Raw genomic sequence first — 27078 nt, forward strand, 5'->3', positions numbered from 1 at the left:
TGGCAGGTTTTAGGCTATTTTTATTTATTTAACACTTTTTTCCATATATTCAGTGTATATGGTCCGATTTTCCAAATTTTTAAAGTTAAGGATATAAAAATTATTTTTTTTGTCGTTTTAAGAAAACAACCATGGCGGCCAGACTGCCTTTAATCAGGTTTTTGGCTATTTTTATATGTTTTACATATTTCCCCATATCTTTAATAAAATTTACTTTGACCATCGTCATCATACAAAATAAAACAAGGTTTCATGTTTGTTTTATCCTATAAATCTATTCTTGAATTTAGTAAAAACCTTTTAAATCTACCTGTACGTATTCCCATTAACGATTTTTTTTGCTTCGCTACTTATGGATGTTGTCTTCCTTGTTTTATTAATCAGCACCAATGAAGCACAAGATCTCAAAAACAGCATTTGGGGGAAATGAACCAAAAAGATATGCAAATCCAAAGCAATGGAAAAACGATTTTTGGCACTTGTCTCCTCTTTTAAAGATTGATTCTGATAAATTAACCATTTTTTTGCTGAAATTTCTTGTATTTTTTTTGATGATTTTCTTGGTCCTTTATGAATTTCGCCTTAATTTTTTTTATCACCTCTTGGGGCGAAGTTGCTAGTTATGAAATATAGTATAAGGTAGACATTAATGAATTTTTCTAAATAAGAAATTTTAGATAAAAAGAAATTCGCTTTAGAGGACAGATGCTGACCTCCAGTCTTATGGATAAAGATAAATACATGTTAATGATAAAAATTACCATTAAAGTATACAAAAATGTTTTGATTTTGAGGATGGTGGCCTTTAAGATGCTACTACTGGGGGTAATGGTGAGCCAAATGTTATCAAAGTGCATGCCCATGATGACAACTCATATACTGAACTATGGTCCAATTTTTGTATTCATAGCAGCCAAGCAGTATTAAAAAAGAAAAAAAAAGCAATTTTAATTACTCCAATTCATAAGGTAAAACTAAATACTGTAGTTTATAGAAGATGGTTATATTTCTTGTCGGTAGGCTCCATTGGAGATTGCTAAGACTATAAAAAAATGGTACATAGGTTAAAAGGCAAAATGTTGTAATGGGCATGTACTTAGATAACATTTGGCTCACCAAAAAAGTGAAAAAAAGTGCAAAAATAAACAGTTTTCCCATTGATTTTCTTTTATAATTGCATATCTTTTTGGTTCACCCCCCAGTATTTGAGATCTTGTGCTTCATTGGTGCTGATTAATAAAAAATTAACAGTGGAAACTTGTAACTAAAAGATGTATCTACATTTCATATTTACAGTAAAAACATCCCAAATAAGTAATAAAGGTGATATTTTGAAAATTCAGACTTGCCTATTTTTTTTGGTTTGCAGTCAAATACAACTACATCATAAGATACCCCATAAAATTTATGTACCAAGGTTGCACAGTTAATTACTTCACAATGTTGTTTGATTTAGCAACCAGGAAATCTTGACAAATCTAATTTTTGAGAATATTATTGTCCCTTTTAAACAGAAGCGTGTATAAGAGAGTGCGGGAGTGAATATCCCCCGCCCCTAGGTGCTATCCCTTAGCAAGGTTTAAACCCCCCATAAATCACACCTCTATAAAAAAAAGGTGGAGGGGCCAAGATATTGGAGTGTCAAAAAGTGTGTGCACGCCACTGCTCTTCAACGCATGCAATGGATCACAAACAAAACTTTGAGAGGGGGAGGTCGGAGAAGCCTTTGACCAAAATTGAGCTAACATCGGATTTAAGCTTTTATAGGGCCAAAGTTACTTTTAAGATTATCGGTGACCGCTGCTCCCGCCGTTTTCCGCTGCCGCCAAAAAATTTTTATTGCATTTCTCGCCGAATTAGGCATTTTGGAATCCTTTAAGACCATGTTATTTTTTTCAAAAAAATTTCCCCTGATAACTAACCCTGCGGTGGGAACTTTTGCGCGGCTTGTATTAATAGTAGAAAAATGTTATGTATACCGTTAGAATCGTCATAAACTCTAATTTTTGGAAATATAATATTATTCGTAGTATAGAAGCTACGTTGGAAAATGTGAGTAAGGTTGGAAAGTTGGGACATTTTAACATGTAGCTCCTAGACTGCACATGGAGCAGGAACTAAAGTTTATGACGATTCTAAGTCTAACAGTATGCATAACATTTTACTACTATTAACACAAGCCGCGCAATTTGAATTTTAAAAATGTACGCATTTTTGCACACTCTTTAAATTAATTTGTCATGATCCATAAATCTTCATTTAATAAGCACTTTGGAAAAACCGATCTTTAAGGCATTATATCTATCTCTGATGTGACTTGATAATCATTGCCTAAGTTTTAGAAAGATTCTAAAATTGAATAACTGCTCCAGCCTAATATGGTAAAATATACTTATGTACAAAACGAATATTCTCGAGTTGTGTGTGTGTGTATGTCCTTATTTATACAATATGTTCTGAAGGTATTGGCTACGCGCTTCAAGTAAATTTTTGTGCGTTTAATCTAATCACATTGGCAGAAGCGCTCTTAAAGGATGTACTTTCAATTCCACGCGAAACAAATTATTAGAACATCATATTATTACAACAGCAAATAGGGTATCTTATATGTCTCACTAACATCATTCTAATACTATTTGCTGTTTTGAAATACTTAATGATATATGCGGAATTGAAGGTGCACAGTCGTTCACCTACTAGGACAACAAGGCCCTGGGGCCCTGTGGGGGAAGGGACTTAGTTTAGAAAGGGGGTAGGGATATGGTTTGAAAGGGAAAGGAGACAAATAAAAGGGTGCGTAAACACAATTTACATCAAGTGTGGGTGTTTGTGTGTGCGTGCGCTCGTCCAGTGGTGTGTTTGTGTGCGTTCGGGAGTGTGTGTTATAGTGCAACCTGTTTGGGTCAAAATCAAAATTTACATTCTAATGGTTTTAGGAATAGCGCAACTTCTAGTAGAATTTTGTGGAATATAAATACTAAAAATATTAAAAATTAATTTTATTTGCGAAAATGGGTCTTGTTTAAAAATAATAAAATGAAGCAAAATTTGCTTAAATTCATGCTGAGTTTATACTGTAGATATGTTAAATATTTTTGTCCTATTGATGGTTTTAATAAATAAATTGCATTCAAGACTTAGATGCGTGTATATTACTAAGTATTGCCCTATACAATATCTACCTGGTTGGTGCACTGTGCTCTACAGAGTATAGCGTAGACTGCATATAATAACAACACTGGTATAAGCATTTCTAATATTCCCACACAATACAACAAATTAATATTTAAACATATTTAAATTTATTTTACTTTACAGATTGACTAGTTGCTTCACCGCTAGCCTTAAGAGAAGTTTGGAGGATATTAGGAAAGTAGCCCTTTATAAAGCTTCCCTGAAAAGTACAGAGACCATTAGGACTTAACATTTCCGAGGAAAAGAATTGTATTAGACAAGAGGAGAGAGGTCGAAAAACTTTAAAATATGAATAAGAATTTATATTAGGGGGGGGGGGGGGGCGAAGATAAATGTGTAGACTGATCGGTCAAATGTAAAGGCCAAAAGATTCACTGCTTTACATTTTTGTGTCTTGCTATTCAATTTGTTTTGCTACATTTAAAAATGATAATTTTATAGAAGGTGTCTGGTATCGCTGAGCGCACTACAGCGCCAGTTAGTGTCCCCTACAAGGAGGTAGCCAGAACAATATTCATAACCAAGTTATATACAAATTTTAGAAAAAAGTGCAAGTGATAAAGTTATTATCAGTGATTTTATTTTTTTTTGTAAAAATTGTTTGGAACATGGACACTACCTAAGGTTTACTATATTTTTTTAATGCTTTTAGAATTTTATTTTTTTAACCATAACAAAATTTCAATAAAAAAAAATAACTATTTTTATTAAAAAAACCTTCAATTTATTTCTTGCATTATACCTACTTTATTTATATTATATTTTTGGAAAAATTTATTCCCATTCACTTTAGGAATAAAAACCTTAAAAGCCTGATTTGATTTTTAAGTTGAAATTGTAAATACCCTAAAAACTCAACCAACCAACCTTTCTAAATATATGGTCCGCTCACTTAACTACATTCAATTTTTCAAGATGGTTAATCCCCTAACGCTTAAAAAAACGGACCTTTTTATTCGGATCTTTTTCTAGTATATCAGATAACACATATTTTTTTTTCTTCTAAATTATGAAATGAACTTAACCTTAAGATCCTGGTTTAAGTTTATTTATATTAACTATAATAAAATAGAACATAATAGAAAATATTAAAAATCATTAACTTTATTAAATGAAAATATATAATTAAATTTTTATTTATTTGAATAAAATCTGTATTCAGCATTAAAATATTAGGAAGAATATAATACACTATTAAAGAATATTGATGGAGTGTCTGACTACAATGAAAAATGCAACATGACCAAGGGTGTGCTTCAAGAAAAATGACACTTCATTGAAAACTGAGATTTAAATAACAAAAACAAACTTTAACTTAGTGATTTTATATAGAAATGATATTTTACACAATATAGTGACACATTAAAATAGTTTTATTTCTGGAATATAAAGTGAAAAACTTATGAAAATGAAGTTATTTCTGTTTGCTGCTTTGTTTCTGGATCACCTTGTTGGTCTGGTGACACCTGCTGACCTTGTCATCAGGATACCAGGTAACACACAGTTATACTAGGAATGAACAATCGAGTATGGATTATATATTTACTTCCCCCTCAAATCCCAATTTTTCTAAATTAATTTTTATGCGTTTTTGAGGACATAGTTTTACCCTGTTGAACTCTCAAACAGTGGTCTTCAAAAGTTTATATGTTTGTCTGTCCGTGTGTAATCATTTTTAAGTTTGGCATTTATCGTCTGATTTCCATAGGGTTTTAAATGTTTTTCGACATCGACAAAATCATTAGAAAATATTTTTCATTTCTTTAAATTACTATACTAAAAGCTACCAAAGGCATATTTACATTTTACACACATAGGAACTAGTAAACGGAAAACGAGAAAATTTTTCTATCGCTGTATCCTACTATTATATTACAAAAAATCGAATTTTATATACTTTTATAATTTATACTATAGTAGCGGCTACGCACCTAGAGGCCCCTTAGTGGCACCTTAAATGTTTAAATAAAAATAATACTCAAAATTTCTATGTTGCCTTCAAGTCACTACGAAAAAAAAATTCGATTTTTTAATGATTTCTCATTGGAGGGTGGTGGTACCCTCCCCCAAAATATTTATAAACCTTTCAAGACCTATGAGAAGCTACCCTGTTAAGGAAAATCCGATTGGTTCAGCGGTTAGCGAGATTCTTCGGTACAAACAAACAGATGGACAAACAAACATCCTGTTACTTTTTTTACTTACATTATAACTGTTTTTCTTTAATTCAGTTTGTAAAGAAAACAAGGAAGACAACATCCATAAGTAGTGAAGCTCAAAAATTCTGGATGGATATCCGTAAAAAAATGAACTTTATTTCTTTAAAAAAAACATTTAACTAAAAAATCACGAAACCTTGTAAGGTTTATACAGTGAAAATCTAAGAATCGATCTGGCACCTCAGCAAATTAGCACATCTTTATGAAACTTTGTGGGGATATGTAAATTGTGAACTATTTAAACCCTAAAAATATCAGCCTTCTATATCAAAGAAAATCATGAAAACCTAAAATCTTGGAATCGAACTAATACCCTAACTAATGAGCAAATCTCGATAAAACTTGAGATAAAAGTATGCAGAATATGAAAGTATTCAATCTCTGAAAATTTCAGCCGTCTATGTTGAATAGGAGTTGAAAAAATCATGAAAACATAAAAATGTAGGAATCGATCTAGCACCCCAACCAACTGACGAATCTTAATGAAACTGTGAAGACTGTTAACATAAGTAATCCCTGAAAATTTCAGCCCTTATCTTTTATAGGAGCCAAGAAAATCACGTTTCTCCCTTTCTGTCTCAGACTGACAGACGGACGGACGAACATTTCGAATTATAGAGTAGCTTCGCTACTAAAAACAACAACGATGACTAAATACATAAAAGCAAATATATATACGATAAGTCTAATAACAGAGTATTAATTGTCTAAATAAGATTGCAAATGTTTCAAAATTGCGAAAATACAGGTTGCTGTTAAAGAACAGCATTACATTATTTTAGGACCTAATTTATGTAGATGATTCTCTTGAATACATATTGTACCTTGATATCCTAAGTATCTTTGTTTCAAAATTTAGATGCAAAGTTTGAAATCAACAGGACAATTATAACATTGTTAAATCAACTATAATTATCCTTTAAAGACGTACGGCCAATGGCATAACCCAATTAAAGGAAAGCCTAGCTTTTAAAACTTTTTGAAATGATTAATGAATATTATAATTCAGAAAACCTTTTGTTGAAAGTAATTATGCAGTTTGTTTTCTTGCAGTTTGTGTTCTTGTAGTTGATTCTTTGCAAATTTTTAGTATGGAACCAACATGTTTTCTTTTGCGCATAAACGCGTGCACACAAATTTGCCAAAAGGGGAGTAGAGATTGTAAATATAGGGGAATTACAATTAAATATCCCGACTTAGCTCAGACTTGTTTGTCCATCGATCACGCTGACCAACTAAACCGATTGATTTCTACATTTTAGGGAAGCTTCATACAGTATTTAATTCTTAAGGGTTTGGGTGGTTTTATTTAGCTCTTTCCCTCCCCTTTTAATACAGAGTTTCTAGACATTGGTATCGCAGCCACTAGTTCTTGATATTTTACAAGTTCATATATGAGAGGCTGCAGGGAGTAAGGGAGGGGACAATGGATCGAATTTTCAATTTTTAGGAGTCTCAGACTTTGGGTACTGACTTAAAGGGAACGTGCAAAAATTTAGCAGGCTCTCACTGACTTTGAGTACCAGCGCATCATTGCCGTTAAACTTAATTTCTAGCAGACAGAAAAATTTGTTATGAGATGGCTGGATTTTAAAAAAAATTTCTCCAAAAAATATCATTTCATAGATAAAAACTTTATTGTGATATTTGTGTAATAAACAATCTAAGAACCCTTTAATTTAAGTCTTGTTTTTAGTGGCATTTTAAAATTTAGAAATATGGGGTGAACGAGTTCCAGGGATGATTTTTCTAGTAACTAATTACAGAATTGTTATGTCAGTCTGATGTACTGGTAATCAAATTTTCAAATGAATGCTTTTTTTCTTAGAACTTTTTTCTATTTTGTAGTTTTCTAAATTTGATTAACACACCCTTTACAATTTTCTTCAAATTTTCTGGATAAGTCTGGATTTCATGGCCTTTCAGCGAAAACTCCTAAATAGAATTAATTGCCCATTGTCCCCCCCCCCCCCCTTACTCCCTGGAGAAAAACTGGCGACTGTTGCGAAGTTGAATTATTAATGTCATGACAAAATGATATACTATGCCTAATTGATTGATACTATACATCGACATAGAGATAAATAATTGATATAATTGTAATTAATTATTGTAAGAAAGATAGAAAGACGACTAAATGTCATGATAGAAAGATAGACAGGTGCCTCATGAAAATGTATTTGTATATCCGACAATAAATTATTGCAACTTAGGTTAAATACTTCCTACAAATTTAAATACAAAGGATGGAGAAATATTATAAAAAAAGTTTTTTCAAATGATTTTGCCTGGTATATATATTATTATTTGCTACAGTATCAAGCCTGGGACTTGCTTGTTGTTTAAAGGATAAATTAATAAAAAAATAACGTGTAGGGGGGGAGGGATTTATAAAAATATATTTGCACATCCCTGTATTCCTGTTATATTAAGTTCCTACTCATGAGAGCAAATATTGTAACATACAAGTTTCCGTCATTTAAGGATTTGAAAATTGCTACCAAATTCAATTTCAAATGTTATACATATGTATTTTCAATGAATAAGAAAAGTTGTAGCAGCTGAAGAAACATCATAACCTGCAACTAAGTATCAAAATTTTTTTCTTCACAGTATAAATCATATTATTTGACCAGGGCTCGGCAGCCAAACCTTTTTATTGCACAGCTGAACTGTTGCAGTTTGCCGAATTAGAGAAAAATATGATTTAATACAGAAATTTTGTGAACCATACATTTTTTTGAAAACATAGATATACTAGATATAACAAACAATTACAAAAGATGATTATTAAGTGTGAATTTTTTCCTTGAGTGGCTTGTAAATATCGGGGGAAGATTTATTCTTTGTCCTCTCCTACCAGTTTTATTTTCTAGATTAAAAATGAGCTTTAGTAAAAGTGTAAACAAAGAAACTAAATTCATGATTGCGACTAGTTTGCACATAAATTACGTGAAAAAGTAAAACAGAGAAATAAAGGGTTTTAATGAAATAGAGACATGGATATAACAAGTACAATTATAATTATTCTTGTGTAGCAACATAAAGCCAACATGTATTTTAGATAATTATGTGGTTATGTTCAATACATTCATTTTTTTTGTGCAAGGTACATTCAATAGTCTAGCTTGAAATTTGGAAAAAAAGGGAACTAAAAAACCATTCGCTAGAAACCGGCATCTAATTGAGGTTTAACTTACGGAATGGAGTGACGGACGTTTACTTTTTTATCCAAATAAGAGAAATTTTACGCTTCTGAAAGTTAGATGTTTTTATTTACATTATAAACAATTGTCTTATTTATGATTTAGAAATTGTAGCAACTCTATCGTCATTACCAGAATGTCCGTACATCAATTTTAAACATTTTGAATTTTTTACTTTTTTAACAACAAATTTTTATGTGTTCTAATTATCCGATTAATCTGATTTTTGATATAAAATATCATAAGCTAAGCAACTCTATAGTCAAGTTCTAAAAAGGTAAGTATGTCCATAAACATTATTCTGTATCAAGCAGTTTTTCAACAAATTTTCTTACAATTTTGCTTCGACTCTTATACATTTATAGTCTGATTATTCAGTTCTGACACTATACAAGTGTTAATGTCCGTTTGTCCTACCGATTTAGTGCTTCGCTTTTATGGATGTTGTCATCCTTGTTTTGAATTATATTTCTACATATGTAGTTCTAATATTTTCTTTTCAAGTTTGAAAGATAAACTATTTTGTATTCTTTTATCAATAATTTTCATGGTGTAAAAATTCTTGTCTTTTTTCTGTTATTTTAGTTCTCAAAGTATGCATTTTGTGTGTGTATGTGCGTGTACGCGCGCGTATTTGAAACCATATCATAAAAGTGCACTTTATAACTGAAATGCTTCTGACTGCACTGAAACATGCTTATATCAAAAATATTTTTTTTAAATATAAACCTTTTTTTTTCTTAAAAATTACAATGCTTCTATGGTTCAACCCCCTGAAACAAAAAGCTTGGACGTCCTTGCATCTTTTAACTTTTGACAGAAAGAGACTTAAAACTTTTTAGTAGCAAATTTTGATTTTTTAGGCCAAATTACCAGTAATACAACTTATTTAACAAAGAAATTCTACAATAATTCATTAGGCTCACTAAACTTTAAAAATATGTAAAAAATATAGATAAATTTAAATTTTATTGTTAAAATAGAAATTTATATAAAAAAGTCGATAATAATTTGTCTATAATTATTACAAAGGCATACCATAGATTCATTCTATATTTTTTGCGCGTCCAAGTTTTTTTTTTTGTGATTCATGATGACGTGCATGCACACACAAACACACTTCAATAACCATTTAATTTTTGTATAATAAGATTAAGGATAGCTAACATTTTTAAAATGATATGTTATTAAGTATTTAAAAATAAAGAAAAATCATGAATACATTCTTTTTAGTATAGGTAAATTTTGTTTACTAAAATATGACCTCCATAGTTCAATTTCATATTAAGAAAACAACTGCTATCCAATTTGTTTGGAAAAAATCAAAGTTATTATAAAAAAATGGAAGTATAAAATATTTTCCTAAAAATTGTATTTTATTTCAGGTGATCCCAGCAAACAAGATGGGTTCTACCGTCTGGACTACAGACCTCCAGTAGGATTTCCAGTCGCCAACAGTACATTTAAACCTTCAGATATTTCTGATACCATAGACTTCTCTAGGAATATATTACACCGTTTAAAACAATAAAGATTCAAACCTTGCTTTGTGGTATTCTGCATTTTGCTTAGCACTAATTCTCTTTGTAAGACTTGTAAGTAAGCTATTAAAAAAGCAGATTCCAATCGGTTTTACTTAAATCTTTGATTTAATACTTTATGATGAAAACTAGCGGCTTCGCCCCTAGCCTCTAGGGGCTTTGCCCCAAGAGGTGATAAAAAAATTAAGGCGAAATTCGTTAAAGGACCAAGGAAATCTTCAGCAAAAAAAAAAAAAAAAAAAAAAAATGGGGGGGGGGGGGGAGATTTTTTTGTTTTTGGGGGGTTGGGGGTGTCCCACCCCCCAAGAAAATAGCTTAACACCACCACAGGACCAATAGGTATATACCCTGAAGAGTAGAATCCGATCGGTTCAGTGGTTACCGAGATCTTAAGGGACAGACAGACAGACGGACAGACAGACAGACGGACAGACGGACAGACGGACAGACAGACATCGTTCTACTTTGTATTATAGATAGTATATATCTTTCTCGTATTCATTCGAATCCGGTGGATAGGAACCGGTTCTCATCCATACGAAAAAACTATGTCTAGCATTGTGTTATATCCAGTTTTCTACGAATATAGAAGTGTACAATCATAAGATTAAAACCAGTTTTTTAGACGGTGCCTTCAGCATCTCGGGGCTAAAAAAACTAGTTTTAATCTTATAATTGTACATTCTATATCTGCGGAAAGCCGTTTATAATACGATGAAAGAAATAACTATTATATCTTTATTTTGAAAGTTTTTAAAAGATTTTTCAAATAAAACTAACCCTCATATTTTCTTTCCTTTTGTTAAAAAAATATTTAAGGTCAGATATTTATATTTAGATATTGTATGGTAACATATGGCATTACACGCACATATTTACACCAACTTTCAAATAGAAAGGATATTAATATACAATTAGTTTTAAATCAGGGTCGGCATTCTAACATGTCGAAATTAACGAAAAGAGCTAACCGTTGCGGACGGACAGCTGGAAGGATTGACCCTAATTTTAGAAAGCTTTGGTTTTAAAAATCTATAGGGTAGTAATTGTAAAAATATGCTGTAGAAATAATATTTTTATAATTCGATCCTGGTTGTTTGAAAAAACATTTAACGTATGAAATGAAAACAATGTTTTTTTTTGTACATATGTGTTGCACACAGTATTCAATTATTTTATAATTGAACAAGTAGCATACTCTTCTTATTCTATGAGTCTTAGGTCCAAACTATGGCTAATCAATCATACATAGCACCAAATGGTCCAATATGATAAATAATTTTTTTGGAAATACTTGCATTGGGTTGTATTTGGTATATACTTTGTATTTTTTCCATTAAGGGACATAGTCTAAACCTATGACAAGACATGCAGGAAGCTAACACGTAAAGCATCATCCATTTATATATTTTATATACTTTATTGTTCCTAATGGTTGCTTTTAGACTTTATACAGGAGAAGTTGTCTAAAGCGCTTCTCTAAAGAGTGCAAACATAAACCAAAGTTCATCTATTTTCGTTATTAATTGTTTTATACAAATCCCCTGATTACTTTAATTATTTAATATTATTTAATATGCCTATTTGTTGTCTTTTTATTTAGCTTATTTTTTCAATTTTAAATATGATTTATTAAAAATATAATGATGAACTCTTGTTTTGTTGTATTTTCTATCAAAGTGTATTGGTTATTTCAGTGTATGTATTATACATAAAAAATATATGTACATGTATTGTTCCTATAAGTAGTGTAAATATGTATCTATATAGTAAAATACATATAACTGTATTTTTTAAAACTAGAACTTGATCTACACAACCAAAATCGTTTATGATGTCACACAAACACATTACATACTTGACACAACTATTTCGCCATATTATACAAATATTTTGCACTAATTTTTAAAAAGTAGTATGGGAATCTGGCACTTTATACTTGAGACGGAGGCTTGGTGGCAGTAGCGATTCTTCAGAGTTACACATTGTAAGAATACTGCTAATTTGAAAATCACAGTCACACTCCCCTATTAGGTTTACATAAACATTCAAGTTTTAACAATAAAGAATATATGTATGTAGCGAATCTATTATATTATTCCAAATGTCCGTCCATTCGTTAGCTTCGTGAGGGGGAAACTTATTTTTCTCGGCTTCTATTAAAGATAGCTTTTTGTTGTTGTTTAAGATCCCATGCCGCGCCCCATGCGCATATTTGTCCATTACGCTGCTGGGGGAAATTCTAAGTTTTTTGACTTTAAAAGATCATAAAGATAATCTTATATGGATTTTAAAAAATATTCCTATATAGTTTCCCATTTTTTAACCTTGTCTGTCTGTATGTTTGGCTGTTGTTCATATTTAGGCAAATTGTTTGATTGTCATGAGCTTCGCTAATTATTGATGTTGTTTTGGTTAAAATTTAATACTTCCTTATTTTAAAGATTCTGGTAAAAATTATGTGTCATTTGTCATCTTGTCTTATATCCTTAAACATTTTATATCAAGTAAATTCATAGGTATTTTTAAAATAAAAAAGTTAAAAAAGTACACTACAAAAACTAGCATTAGTTTTTAGGTAATGAAACCATAAGCAATTAATCCTTAAATGTTGGTTTACTGATTACTAATAATTGTAATAACTATCGGTTACACCCCTTTGGTACCATATGCAGTTGTGTTTTGTAACTCACACCGTACTTTTTTCTTTATTGAAATTAAAAAATAGTAATGGGGTGGAGGACTGCAGGGAGTAAGGGAGGGGACAATGGATCGAATATTCAATTTTTAGGAGTCTCAGACTTTGGGGACTGGCTTAAAGGGAATGTGCAAGAATTTAGCAGTTTCTGACTGAGTTTGGGGACTTGCGCATGAAATGCCGCTACTCGTTATGTATGTTTTGAATATTGCAGACGGGGAGATGGGATAAGGGAAGTGGGGGCAAGGGAAATAAACACTTGTTGTGTTAGTTTGGAATGTAGCAGACGGGGAGAAGGGAGAAGGGAGGTGGGGGCAAGGGAAATAAACAGAATAAAAAGAGGCAGTCATATTCTTGCTAGCAGCTGGCCGGGTCCAATAATCTTTTAATATAAAAATCACACCAAAAAACCTCAATATATTTCATCAAAAACAAGTTGTGATTTCACTTTACATGACGCTATGGAAATCTATTATTCAATTAACAATCCCTTTATAATTTCCTACAAATTTATTAGATTAAACTGGATTTCATTCCCTTTCTTTGATAACTCTTATATTGAATTAATTGCCCATTGTCCCCTCCCTTACTCTCTGGGAGGACTGGGTAATATTTATTTAGGCCGGGATAATTTCACTTGCAGGTTGATTTACTCCTATTCAAATATTCAAATTTGGGCATGTTGGTGAGCGAGATAACCATATGCTGCGCCCCTAGCATCTTGGGTAACTGTATTATAATGGGTAAGGGAAGACCAGTAAAAAACATGAAACCATTCCAAGACTTAACATCTACAAATAGAAAAGCCTAAAACCAACTCAAGATCTATGTGAAGCTTCTCTAAAATGAAGATCTCAGTTGGTTCAATAGTTATCGAAATATTAAGCCACAGACAAAAAAGAATTAAAATTTTACAGGCAAAAAAGTTTAATCATTTATTTTTATTCTGGTAAGTTTTGTAAAATAAAGGAAAAAACTAGAAATTATTTCATGTTTTTATATTTTCTAAAAAACATGAATGATGTTCAAACGTCAGTTAAAAATATTTTATAATAAAAATTAATTTTATCTTAATGAGGCAGAAATAAGACTCTACAAAGTGTCCGAAAAAATGAGCCGTGTGACGTCAATAGATCCATCTCTTTTTTAGGGGTTTCTTTTCCCACTTTTCCTCTCATCTCTCCCTTTATGACGTCACACGGCTAATTTTTTCGGACACTTTGTTGAGCTTCGGCAGAAATGAATTAATTTTTTTTCAATGAATGTTAATCTTTTATAAGCATACATTGTTTGTTTATTTGACGTCACCGAAACTGTCCCAATTTTGTGTAACTTTTGCGGAACAAGTTCCAATTACGTCATATTTTTCTTTCCCGAAAAAGAGAAGGGGGAAAGAAAAAAAAGGGAAGGAGGGAAGAAAAAAGAGATGGGAGAAAAGGGGGTTTTCCCCATCTCTTTTGAAGAGATTTTCTTCCCCCCCTCCCTTTTTCGGGAAAGAAATTGAAATTGACGTAATTGGAACTTGTTCCGCAAAAGTTATACAAAATTGGGACAGTTTCGGTGACGTCGTTTATTTTTCATGAATTTAATCGGTTCTTTTTTTTTTGGGAGAACTGTTCATATTTACAGCTAATATTGTAAAATGATTTAATTTTCTTGAACTGGAGTTGGGTTAAAAAGTACTTATTTTTTTACGTTTAAATTTAAATTTTGAATAAAAAGATTAGCTGAATAAATATATTAATGGTGAAATATTGTGAAAATAACAGAGGTTTGCCTGGAACCCGTTATGACTTTACCCTGTACTACACTAACTCAACCATCCTGGACTTCCCTGCCTTGAAGGCGAGCATCATCACGGCCCCTGACGCGCCAACCAACCTGAGCATTACAGTAGAGGATGGGGAGGTTGCCACTGTCAACTGGGACCCGCCGGCAGTCGGTCAACACAGCGCATTTAAGCTGAAGCTTATTCCGTTGAGTGAGACTGGTAAAACTGTCAGGAATATTGTTATCAGGTATAATTATATATTTGGAAGATAGAAGAATTGTAGATTAGTTTTAGCCCCATTGTCCATTACTTTTTTGATACCATAATCCCAGCTGTTACTAACTACTAATTTTTTTTTTTTAAATGGTTTAATGATTTTGGGGTTCAACGCTTGTAGTAAAAACGACCTTATTAACTGTGTCCCAAAAATAATTTTAGATTTAATTCGCTTGTTGGCTATATCTTATTCTTGGCATCACCCTCTTGTAATATAATGCCTAGAAGGTTTCATTGATATTTGTTCTCGGATACTGAAGATATTATGCATATTAAAGGCAGGGAGCGGAAGTGACACTTTTTGAAACCAAAACTAAAAGTCATAGGAACTCAAATAAAGAGTTAGTGCTCTGAAATATGGCATGGCAGTTGCTTTAAAGAAGTACAATATGGAACTGCAAAGAAACGGCAGCGGAACCGAAAAGCGCCGTTTCCCGCCGATTTTTTTTTTGCTTTTTCTCGCCATATCAGACAATTTTAAGTCATCTGAGATAAGAAATTTTTCATACAAATTTCCCTTATATTTTCACTTGAAGCTTATACGATTTTGCATTTCCAATTTTGTTTAATTCGGCGAGAAATGCAAAAAAAAAAAATTTTTTGGCGGCGGCTGAAAATGGCGGTGAACGGCGGGAGCAGTGGTCCCGCCGCCGTTTTTTTTTAAAGATACCAAAACTTAGGGTAATTAGTGACCCATCCCAAAAAATTTTACCCAATTATCTTTAAAACTAAGGGAGTAGCATCCAAAATAAAATTGGTGGTATGTCGTGGCACGAGTCACCACATTTTACCCCCCCCCCCCCCTTTCGGCAGGAGCGGCGGTTCCGCCGCCGTTTCTTCACAGTTCCATATTGTACCTCTTTTACGCAACTGCCATGTCAAATCACAGAGTTGTAACTCTTTATTTAGTTGAGTTCCTTAGAATTTTAGTTTTGGTTTCAAAAAGTGTCACTTCCGCCCCCTCCCTTTTCCATGCATTTTTTCCCATGCTTTTACACTTACTTTTCAATATTAGATACAACATCTAAAATTGGGGAGTCGGGGAAGGGTAATTTCATTAATCTTTACCTGTATATCTTGTTATATCTGATATTGGTCTAGTTGTTATTATTTGAATATTTCAGAGAGACTTCGAACACCCTCCGTGACCTGACTCCAGGAGCTACATATGAAATACAGCTCTATAGTATCTACGAGGATAAAGAATCACAGGTCAATATTTTAAAACTTTAACTTTTTGTAAAAATTTTCTTTAAAATTAATTTAAACGGACCATTTTTATTTCTAGAAGGTGTTTTTTTGTTGTTTTAATAGAATAATTTCCAAAGAATAGATAAGGCTTTAGTGAGCTGTTTTAAAAATCAAAGTCTTTTTATACTTAATTTTTTTTCTGATTTATTATTCCTAAACAAGCTTAAACCTATTGCAAGAAATGTGGAACAATAATAATGGTTTATTGTTTTAAAATCTGTTATTTTCCCATCATTTTAGTTTAAGTTTATTTCAAATTAACTTATTGTATTTTTTTCAGACCTATATATCTACTAACTTTACAACACAACCGAACACTCCAGGAAGATTTATTGTTTGGTTCAGGTAAATATATTTAATCACAGCTACTCCATAATTATTTCTCACCAACTTTGCACGGTGATTCCTGTAGTAGTTAGGTACGATTAAGAAAGCGTGGTAACTCTATAATCGTTACTAGAATGTTGTACGTCCATTTTAAACATGTTGATTTTTAAATATTTTAACAACAAATATTTATGTGATATTATAATCCGATTGACCTGATTTTTGAAGTACTGATTCCTAGGACAACAAAGTACAACATTATAAGCGAAGCATTTCTATTATAATCAAATCCCAAAAATGAAGTATGTCCTTTTATGGATGATGTTTTCATCTTTAGTTGTAAAATTTAAATTTAAATTAAAATAAGAAAAAAAATAAACTTATAAAGACTCAATTAATGAGAAACTAATCCTAATTTAGCGAGATCTTATTCTAAAGACAAACGTACCTAAAACTTGCTCATTTTCTTTTATTTTCGTCAAAAAAGAGCTGCTTGGCGTTTTGACCTTTTCCAAAGTTTGGTTTTAAACCCTAAAATAGATCAACAATGCATTTTTCATGAATGCTAAGAACTAAGACAAAATTATTTTATTTAAAAAAAAGATTTTATTTGTGTCTAATGTCTTCTAATCGTGTTTAATTGTTTGAATGAAGCAGTTTTGCATAAATCTTTGGAGTGAACATTTATCATTTTTATACAATTTTATTTTTGGGTGGCATAATAAATCTGCCTTTCAATCCAAAATAATAATAACTTAATTTTCATTTTGTTTAGTGTCTAACATCAAGTTGTAGATTTTATATTTTTGGCTGAATATTTTCAGTATTAAAGCTTTTCTAAAGTTAATTGTGGAGGTTTATGTGTCAAAACTATTAATTATAACTGTCTTATTGTAATGCATACATTGTATTTACGGTATACCGTATTTACATTCACTCACACATAAAGTAATTTGAAAAGAAAAAATAAACAAATATTTTAAATTTGTATATTTGATATAAATTAACGTTGGCAGAAATAAGTTGAATTTTTATTGTATAAAATATTCCTTGTTTTCTATTTGCATGATGCCAAAATATATTGCAGCAAAAACGCAATATAACCATTTTTTTGCGTTGTGTACTGTTTGGGGCAAAGGTGCTCTACAGTTTTATCTTGTTTAAGATGTGAAAGGAAACACTTTAATATAATTATATCCTCATATATTTTTACTAACTTAGGTAATTTCTTTTTATTTAAAAACTTTCATTTTATAATCATTCTTAATTTTCTACAATAATAGCACATCCGTCCATATCAGAAAGCTCTAATCGTTTTAAGAATCGGCTTATTGATTTCAACCTTGAATGTTGATTCTAGTATTAATTATTAATTCTAGCAATTCTTTAGGTACTTATTACCATTAGGGTTGGGCCGGATATTTTTTTGGCCGGATACCGGATATCCGGCTGATTTCAAATGCCGGATATCCGGCAAATATCCGGTTATCCGGCCAAATTACCGGATATCCGGCCGGATAACCAAACAAATTGCTACATATTAAAGTATCAAAAAAGGATATAGTCCCTTTTGTGGCAACGCACCTTAAGGGGCGATTCGTTGTATTTTTAAAATTCCTTTTAATAGGTTATTTTAGGTTAGGTTAGGTTATATTTGGTTAGGTGATTGCCCAGCAGGATTAAGCAATTGGCCCTGCAAGGTTAGAGTCCCCCACGAGGGTCTAGAAAAAGGAGGAAAGCTACTGTGAAAATACGAATAATCGCTCCTTAAGGGGCGTTGCCACGAAAGGGACTATACCCGCAAAAAAAATTTCTTCATAAACTGGTGTTTTATATTATACTAGCGGCTGCGTCCCTAGTATCTAGGGATATTAGAAGGGACATGAAAGTGAAGAAAAATAACCTAAAACTTTACAACAACTTTTTTTATAAAAATTAAACAGCCTAAAACCACCCTGGGACCTATAAGAAGCTTCACACTAAAGGAGAACCATATCGGTTCAGCGGTTAGCGAGATCCTTCGCTACAGACAAAAAAAGCTTACTGCTTTATATAATAGGATAAAATTAAGGTTAAAACTTAAAAATTAAGTAACTATAAAAGGATCTTTCTTCTTAGCAAATAAATCTAATTAACTATTAATACCCTCAATCTGTAATATCAACCCCTAACGGTTGGAGGATGGGCGGGGAGGTGGCGTTGAATGCCTGAACCCCCCCCCCCCCTCCCCCTGTGTTTTTTTTATCTTATTTTCTGTGTATAAAAGGTAGGAGGCTATAACTGAGATACTTTCGAAATTTGGATATGACACATAACTGAGAGTTGAAATTTTTTTAATACCTCCTTCCTGGCGGGCACAGGATGCCAGCAAATCTGGTAAGGTCATTCAGGTAAAAAGTAAAATTATTTTTTTACTTAAACAAAGCATTTCATGTTATCTAATACTAAAATATCACATAGTCGTACATCCTTATATATAATATAGGTATTCAAGTCGATTTCAGGTTCCAGGTAAAATCCTGCAAGTCCTGAACCTCCAGGTCTCCAGAAATCTTTAAACGGTTCCTGTGACCGCAATTTTTTACTTGAAGATTTCAAATTTTTTATATATCTTCATAGCATATTACAATTTCATAAAATCCGTTGCCGTTTACCTGCCAACCGTCGGTTTGCGGCTGGCAGCTGTCAAGTACTGCTGCCACCGCCAAAACTTATGTTTTGAGATTTCTAATATAAACAAAAAACATAAAGATAAACATATTCAGAAAAAATTGTTCTTTTTGCTTCAATAATAAGAAAATTACAGCCATTTAAGATTAAAAAAAACAGAGATTTTTGTTAAAAAATATAAAAGATTATATAGCCGGATATCAGGCCGGATATCCGGCCCAACCCTAATTACCATATTAAACATACAACCATATTTACTATTTTTTAAAATGTTTCTTCTTAAGAAGATTTCAGACTATTCTATTTATCTATTTGTCAATAGTCGTTTTTCTGACTGTCTGATTTTTAAAGATTCGCTTTTATGGATGGCATAATCATTCCTAATGTTGTAATCATTTAAATCATATTAAAAGTTCTACCATCATTTAATCAACTAATACACAAAAAGTAATTATGAATTGCATATTCCACTATTTTAACAGATGATTTTTTTCCCTAAATTTTTATGACTTCTTTCTTAAGAATGACTAAATAAATGAAAAAAACAAACAATTTAATCTTGGCAGAGGCACAACCAAAAATAGTTTAAGAGGGGGTTTCGGGGTAGTTTATGGAAATTTTAGATGCTTTCTTTGTGTGAATGTCTGATGCGTATTTGTTACAGAAATATCAGTCATCTATATGAAATAGCATCTAACAAAATTACGTATGGTATCGCAAACAGACGTTCATAAATTAACGGAGTAGGTTCTCTATGCAAAATTAATTTTAAGATATACTTGATGTAATTAAAACATTGTTAGATACTTTTTAGATAGAAAAAAGTTTAAAATTGGAATCTGAAATGTAAAAATGATTTTTCTGTGAAAATTTGATTATAATGACGAAAAAGGACCTAATCTTTCATATTTTTTTGTTTCTTTCTAACATGGACTTTATAACTTACATTTTCCTTGAAAATTTATGTTTGTTTATTCTGCATACTTTAAAATAACTTAATTCATTATGAGTTTGCATTCTTTCATAATATCCTTTCAATATAATATTTCAGATATAAAGAACTATTGCTGCATTGCGGGGGGGGGGGGGGGGGTGTTATAGTATTTGTTAGATAGGCATTACATTACCCAAGTTTACAAAATTTCACAATATTTCTTTCTGAAGAAGCTCCTTGTTACTGACTTTTATTAAAATATGTTATTTCCATTGATGGGTAACTGGCAGTCTTCATACTCATCAAGTTTTCCTAATTTTTAAGTAACGAAAGTACTTCATAATTTGTCCACTGATATGTCCTTGACGCCATGGATAAATATTATTTCTTGATATATTTAATTTCCTCACTATGTAATACTAAGCTACTTTATCAAATACAATGGAAGATACCAAAATTTCTTGTGAATATTCTCCAGTCGAACCAAGTAAAAGTGTCTGACTCAGTTTATGACGTAAAAAAATTAACCAATGAGAGGCCAGTATACACTGTAATTGACCAATGATAAAATTTATAGTGGCCTCTCATTGGCTATTTTTTTACGTCATAATCAGAGTTAGACACTTTTACTAGGTTCTTCTCCAGTCTAATAATAATTTATATTGAAATTGATTTTTTGCGCCTGTTAGGCTATCCTTAATAGTTCAATAACTTTTGTAATAAAAAGTCTTAATCATGCAATATCAAAGGATTTTTTATGCATGATTTATTTTTTGCTAAACAAAGTTTGAAAGCATTTATGCGTCGCTACTTTGGTATTGTATGGGCAGAAATGCATAAATATGAGTATGATAAATAAAGACCTATACAAATTTATTATTTCGTGTTATGGCCGTTTTTTTTTATCTTTTAATTTTTCGTGAAAACTATAGATTAAACTTTTGTTTAGAAATGAGACAACTCTGCTAGTGTTGTGGCAACCTCCTTTCCCTGCAGGGTTCTACACAGATTATAAGGTAACCAGTTCTTTTTTATGTCACTTTTCAACAAAAGGCAAATAGTATTTACATATTGGTCCATATTAAAGGTTGGCAGATGTTGTTTTATCACATGTGGCCTGTGAGCACTGATCCCCCCCCCCCTAATTTTTTAAATTAATTGAAAATAACAAGTTTTTGTTTGATTTTAACCAAACCCATGCTTTCCGTTGCCTACACGTGCAGTGTCTTGACCCTGAGGGGCTACCTAGTTTCTGTTGCCTACACCTGCAGTGTCTTGACCCTGAGGGGCTACTTAGTTTCCGTTGCCTACACCTGCAGTGTCTTGACCCTGAGGGGCTACCTAGTTTCTGTTGCCTACACCTGCAGTGTCTTGACCCTGAGGGGCTACCTAGTTTCTGTTGCCTACACCTGCAGTGTCTTGACCCTGAGGGGCTACTTAGTTTCCGTTGCCTACACCTGCAGTGTCTTGACCCTGAGGGGCTACCTAGTTTCTGTTGCCTACACCTGCAGTGTCTTGACCCTGAGGGGCTACCTAGTTTCTGTTGCCTACACCTGCAGTGTCTTGACCCTGAGGGGCTACTTAGTTTCCGTTGCCTACACCTGCAGTGTCTTGACCCTGAGGGGCTACCTAGTTTCTGTTGCCTACACCTGCAGTGTCTTGACCCTGAGGGGCTACCTAGTACCAAATATAACCCAACCTAACTTGAGAAACAAAGTAATTAAACAATAAAAGTAAAAAACAAAAAATAAACTTGAAAACTATTATTAGATTAATATGATTGATTCATAAAAATATCGCACAACTACTCTATTTATTCGTTTTTATCATACTTGCTTTTGTGCTTATTATTCCTGAGTGAATAACTAATCACATAGACTTGTAGAATAACTTTGCTAACAAAACAAATATAATTTAGTTTGTATATATTGTATATGTAATAGCTATAATGATGAGAACTTGATTTATTTTTATTCTCATGATGTGTCTTATTTTGATTTGAATCAAATTTTTTCTCATGTTGTTTTTTTATACTTATATATATTGACATACATTTTTAGTAAACAGAACTAAATTTATGTTTTATTGACACTTTGTATAATTGTGACAATGCCCGTAGTCTGCCGGGGCTTCTGTGTAGTTGGGTCATAAATCGTGATTGTAAAAATGACTACTTCTACTCTAAAATTGTCAAACGTCCATCCGTCCGTAAGACACGAAGTGAGAGAACCGTATACAACATCCATGACTGTCTGCAAGTTTTTTTGCTACTTTAATTTTTTTACTCATTTCCATATATATATATATTATGGTGTATTGTCCGATTTACAAAAATGTTGAGAGTAATAGTATTAATTTAAATTTTCCGTCGTTCTAAGGGATTTTTGTGTTCATAGATGAAAGGACTAGTATCAATTTTTATTTCCACATATTTTTTATTTCCTTTGCAGAAATTTTAGATGTATTTACAAACTTTAAATGGCACATATTTTAGGTATCTATAGACCCTGAAGACGCCAACCAGTCCTGGACATATGTACAAAAGGAGGATGAACCGCCTAGCCCCGCTCAGGCAGCATTTAATGGCCTTGTTCCTGGCAGAGCATATAATATCAGGTAACATTTTATTTCATTGGAATGCGAATGTGAGGTTTATACATACACTTAAAGGAACCATGCAAGAAATACCCCGCTTTAACTGCTGAAAGCCTGCCACGAGTAGATCCAATACCCAAAATTTGAAGCCTCCAGCATCAACAAAAAAGTTACAGACATTTCAAAATGATTATTTTAGTACAATGAAACTTTTGAAAGTTTTTCATTGCTTATAATAGAATTTTCATTATTAAATTACGTCGTCTGGAAGCAAAATAAAAAGCTTATCTTTGTCAGAAACTTAGACTGCCAGTAACTGATAACATTTTTACAAGAAAACCACCCCTTTTTATAATCAAAATGTCTTTTAAAAATTCGGTTTAAATTGCATTTGAAAGCGTAAAGTCATAGCGGGAAAAAAATAAACTAATGTAAGTAATACAGATGCTCAACTGTGTTTGGTTGTTCAGCGGAATTAGCACGGACTAGACCTTTTGATTGCCTGGAAATCCTAAAGGCTGGCATTCTCATGCTACAGTACTCTCAATGCAACGCAAATGAAACTGAATTTTTTTAATGATATTGACTAAAAGAAGAGTGTTTTTATTGGGAAAATGTTGTCAGTTACTAGCATCCTAAGTTTCTGCCAAAAATAAGCTTATAATTTTCTTTCTACATTCTAGGCGACGTATTTTATTAATGAAAATTCTATTATTAGCAATGAAAAAGTTTCAAAATTTTCATTGTACTAAAAATATGATTTTGAAATGTCTATAACTTTTTTGTTTTTGAAGATGGAGGCTTCAAATTTTGCGTATTGGGTCTACTCGTGGCAGTCTTTCAGCAGTTAAAGCGGTATATTTCTTGCTTGGTTCCTTTAAACATCAATCTGATTTTTAAAAGCGAAGCATTCTTAAAATTAGGGCCTGTCCGTCCGTAACGGACTGTTAGCTCTTTTCGTTAAATCAAACAGGTAAGAATTGTCCAATCGATTCCAAACATTGCATGGTGATTCCTGTGGTAGTTAGGTACGATTTAGATAGCGTTGCAACTCTATAATCGTTACTAGAATGTCCGTTCGTCCATTTTAAACATGTTGATTTTTAACAACAAATTTTTATGTGATAAAATTATCCGATTGATCTGATTTTTGAAATACTAAATCCTAGGACAACAAAATACAATGTTATAAGAGAAACATCTCTATGATCAAGTCCTAAAAATGTAAGTATGTCCTTGAACAATATCCCGTATTTAAGCAGTTTTTCAACAAATTTACTTACAGTTATGTTTCGACTTTTATACATTTATATTCTGATTATTCAGTTCTAATCCTATACAAGGGTTAATGTTCGTTTGTTTTACTGTTTCAGGGCTTCGATTCTATGGTTGTTGTCATCCTTGTTTTTGTACAAAGAGTTATATAAAGTTTAGTTATATCATTGTATCAAATTACATGTCTCATTTTAAAATTATTTTTTCAAAATATAAACTTCAATATGTTACGTAGCACTAGCGTAAAATGTGACGCGCTAGATTAAAAAGTAGGATTAGATCTGATCCCACCGCGTCACACTAGGATAGTCAAACAATTATTTACTGCTGCTATAACAAGAGCGTGATATCAGAATAATTACAATGCATGTTTTGACTTCTAGTCGCAGTTTGTTTAATAAAAGAGTTGATATTCCAAATAGTTTTCCAATTTCCAACTTTCCACTTTTGTTTGAGACAGAATAAATTTATCATTTTGTACTTATTATTAAATTGTACACTAAAACAGTTGAATTTTTTTATTCTTTAAATTTCCTTTATAAAAACAAACTTTTTAATTATATTTTTGTAAAAAATACAAAAGCCGAAACAGAAAAAGTGCCAAAGATATTATATAATAAAAAACGATAAAATATTTGTACACAATAAAAAAATATATTCAAGTTTCTCTGTTGTTTTTTAGAACACAATTGTCATTGCTTTTGTTTTGACTCTTATTGTCATCATCATACTGGTTTTACACAGGGAAAAATCTGAGTAAGGGAGAAAGAAAGAGTAGGAGAATAAAAGAGCAAGAAAAAAGAAAGGGTTGTTATTGCATGCCTATCTTTTATTACAGGGATTTTAAGATATGTATTTGGTTTAATAAGGGATTTATGATGCGTAATTTGTTGTAAATACCTCAGATACTCTTGAAACAATTGACGATAAATTAGTGCACCACCCACCCCCCAACGAAAATTAATTTTTTTCCATTCACAGGAAACTTCACTGAAAATTTAAGCTTTCAATCTTAAATAACAGCTGAGAAAATCATATTTATCTCAAAGCGTTACCTGCAGACTAAATGATGAAATAACACGCAGACTATGTAAAATATAGGGTAGCTTCTTTACTAAAAAGAGCAGTGAATAATAAATTACCCTTCCCAACTACTTACTCACTTATTTTATGTTTTGACCTTTACAGTACGACAATAACAAAGTTCAATTTAACTCGCAAACTTTACATGCTAGAAATTTTGGACCGATATTTTTATCGTATAACTTGATTCTAGTTTAGTGCTTTCTTTATAAGGACAATTCTGTCCATATGCAGCATAGCTAAAACAGATTATTATTTTATTCAGATTGAGTCTAATTACATTTATTTTGACACAGAATAGTAGCAGTAAAAAATTAAGTAATTTCACAAATATGTAAAATATGTAGATACATAGCCATATCACGGATTAGCTGTGCTAATAATAATTGATTGAAAGCATAACTATTTAACCACAGGCTTTCTTATTATTCTAAAAAAGATTATTTTCTTCTTTATCTTTCTCATTTCTTAAGGGCATTTGAAATTGAATATTGAAATGATTATTCTATTATTTTCATTTAGCAGAAATTTAAATTAGGTTTGATGACTTAATATGATATTTCGAAACTTTACAATTTCAGATATTTTCTTTTGTCTTTTCCTATATTTGTATCAGTTATTCTTTTATTTCTTTCTTTTCTATCTTTTTCTCTTTTGCTTTATTTAATATTTTTAGAATTGTACCTGATACCAAACCTTTATTTGAAATAATATGACCAAGAACAATATTAATAAAGTAGCGATTGCTATGTCAATTATAAATACTAAGCATAGCATATCTATTATTACTTCTCTGAATGTTACTACGTCTCATTCAGCATTTAAAACCATTCAACGACAATTCTTTTTGTTCTGGAAGCATATTTAGTAAACTTTGTTCTTATGCAAATATTTAATATTGTAGTGTTCAAACCGTATCTGAGGATCGTATATCAGAGCCAACAACAGCTCAGTACCGGACAGTACCGCTACGGCCACACAATGTCACCTTCAACCCTGACAAGATTGGTCCATACAGCTTCGAGGTCGAGTGGGAGGGTCCGGACGGTGTGTCTGAGTTTGATAGGTATACAGTGGCTATTGGCATCAGAAGGAAAACACCACAGACTATAGGTAAGGTTGCTTTGTAAATCTATTGATATATTCCTTTCGGTAAAAATAAATTATGTCATTTTTATTGTATTTGATAAGCTACTCTATTTTTTGCTTTTTAAGTCCCATAGGAAAATATCATTTTTTTCCAATAATTTCTTCAAAAGTCAGCTTAAGTTCATCTAATAAATAAGCATTTACTCTACAACTGACTTGGTCAGTCTGTCTGTAATGCTCTGGGTACTTATTTTATACTACTGCTGAAATTTCGTCTCAATATTACTATGGCCAACCATTGAAATCACTAACCCCAAAAATTTCTTTTTATATTTTTAGCCTCGTTTTTTCCCATCCTTGCTATGAATATATTAATAGAAACAGCTATTTTTTGCACTTTTGTATATTGTTTTAAATGTTTTTTGATCAGTTTACCTATCCTTACCGACACAAATGCTAATACATTATTAAATTGAATATTAAGAGCGTGGACAGCCTTTGAAAGCTCAATTTACTGAAAATCTACACCCTGGTCAAACATATAAGGTATATTTTATTCATTTTTTATAAAACTATTTTTTATCAACATTCTTCTAAATAATTTTTTTATTTATATATGGTGCATGGTTGACCACTTTTCTGCACTACCTCTCCGATTTTGTTAATTTTGGTCCGTTGGGTGATTCAAGGATGCTGGAGGGCACAAAAAAGTTTCAGGGTCCCTGGATGTCTAGATATCTAGCTATCCATGAAGGTAGGTAACAAAAACCACAAAAACTCTATTATTTCATGATTTTAAAAATTAATCTTTTCATCAATCTTTCATTAAACCTATGCATATTTTACACCAAAATGATTGTTTATTCATGTAAAAAGTGCACATAATGCTATTTTGGCCAAAACTTTAGTTTTACAGGGTGTCCAACAAAAAGGATATTTTGGAAATCT

At 31.8% G+C, this 27078-nt stretch overlaps 1 protein-coding gene across 1 annotated transcript in view; it reads left to right on the forward strand.

The window, feature by feature from the left end:
- The first annotated feature begins 3678 nt into the window (after nucleotides 1-3678).
- The window catches only part of LOC145319165 (tyrosine-protein phosphatase 10D-like), a 74454-nt gene continuing 51054 nt past the window's right edge, over nucleotides 3679-27078 (forward strand). The window contains exons 1-10 of the mRNA XM_080161074.1: nucleotides 3679-3819; nucleotides 4396-4688; nucleotides 10006-10121; nucleotides 14627-14877; nucleotides 16031-16118; nucleotides 16438-16502; nucleotides 21038-21104; nucleotides 22583-22704; nucleotides 25946-26154; nucleotides 26615-26676. Of these exons, the coding sequence (XP_080017200.1) occupies nucleotides 4598-4688; nucleotides 10006-10121; nucleotides 14627-14877; nucleotides 16031-16118; nucleotides 16438-16502; nucleotides 21038-21104; nucleotides 22583-22704; nucleotides 25946-26154; nucleotides 26615-26676 (1071 nt within the window). The 5' untranslated portion in view covers nucleotides 3679-3819; nucleotides 4396-4597. The remainder of the gene's footprint in view (nucleotides 3820-4395; nucleotides 4689-10005; nucleotides 10122-14626; nucleotides 14878-16030; nucleotides 16119-16437; nucleotides 16503-21037; nucleotides 21105-22582; nucleotides 22705-25945; nucleotides 26155-26614; nucleotides 26677-27078) is intronic.

This window comes from Acartia tonsa, chromosome 5 (assembly GCF_053477335.1).
Source record: "Acartia tonsa isolate MP-2025a chromosome 5, ASM5347733v1, whole genome shotgun sequence".
Taxonomy (NCBI): domain Eukaryota; kingdom Metazoa; phylum Arthropoda; class Copepoda; order Calanoida; family Acartiidae; genus Acartia; species Acartia tonsa.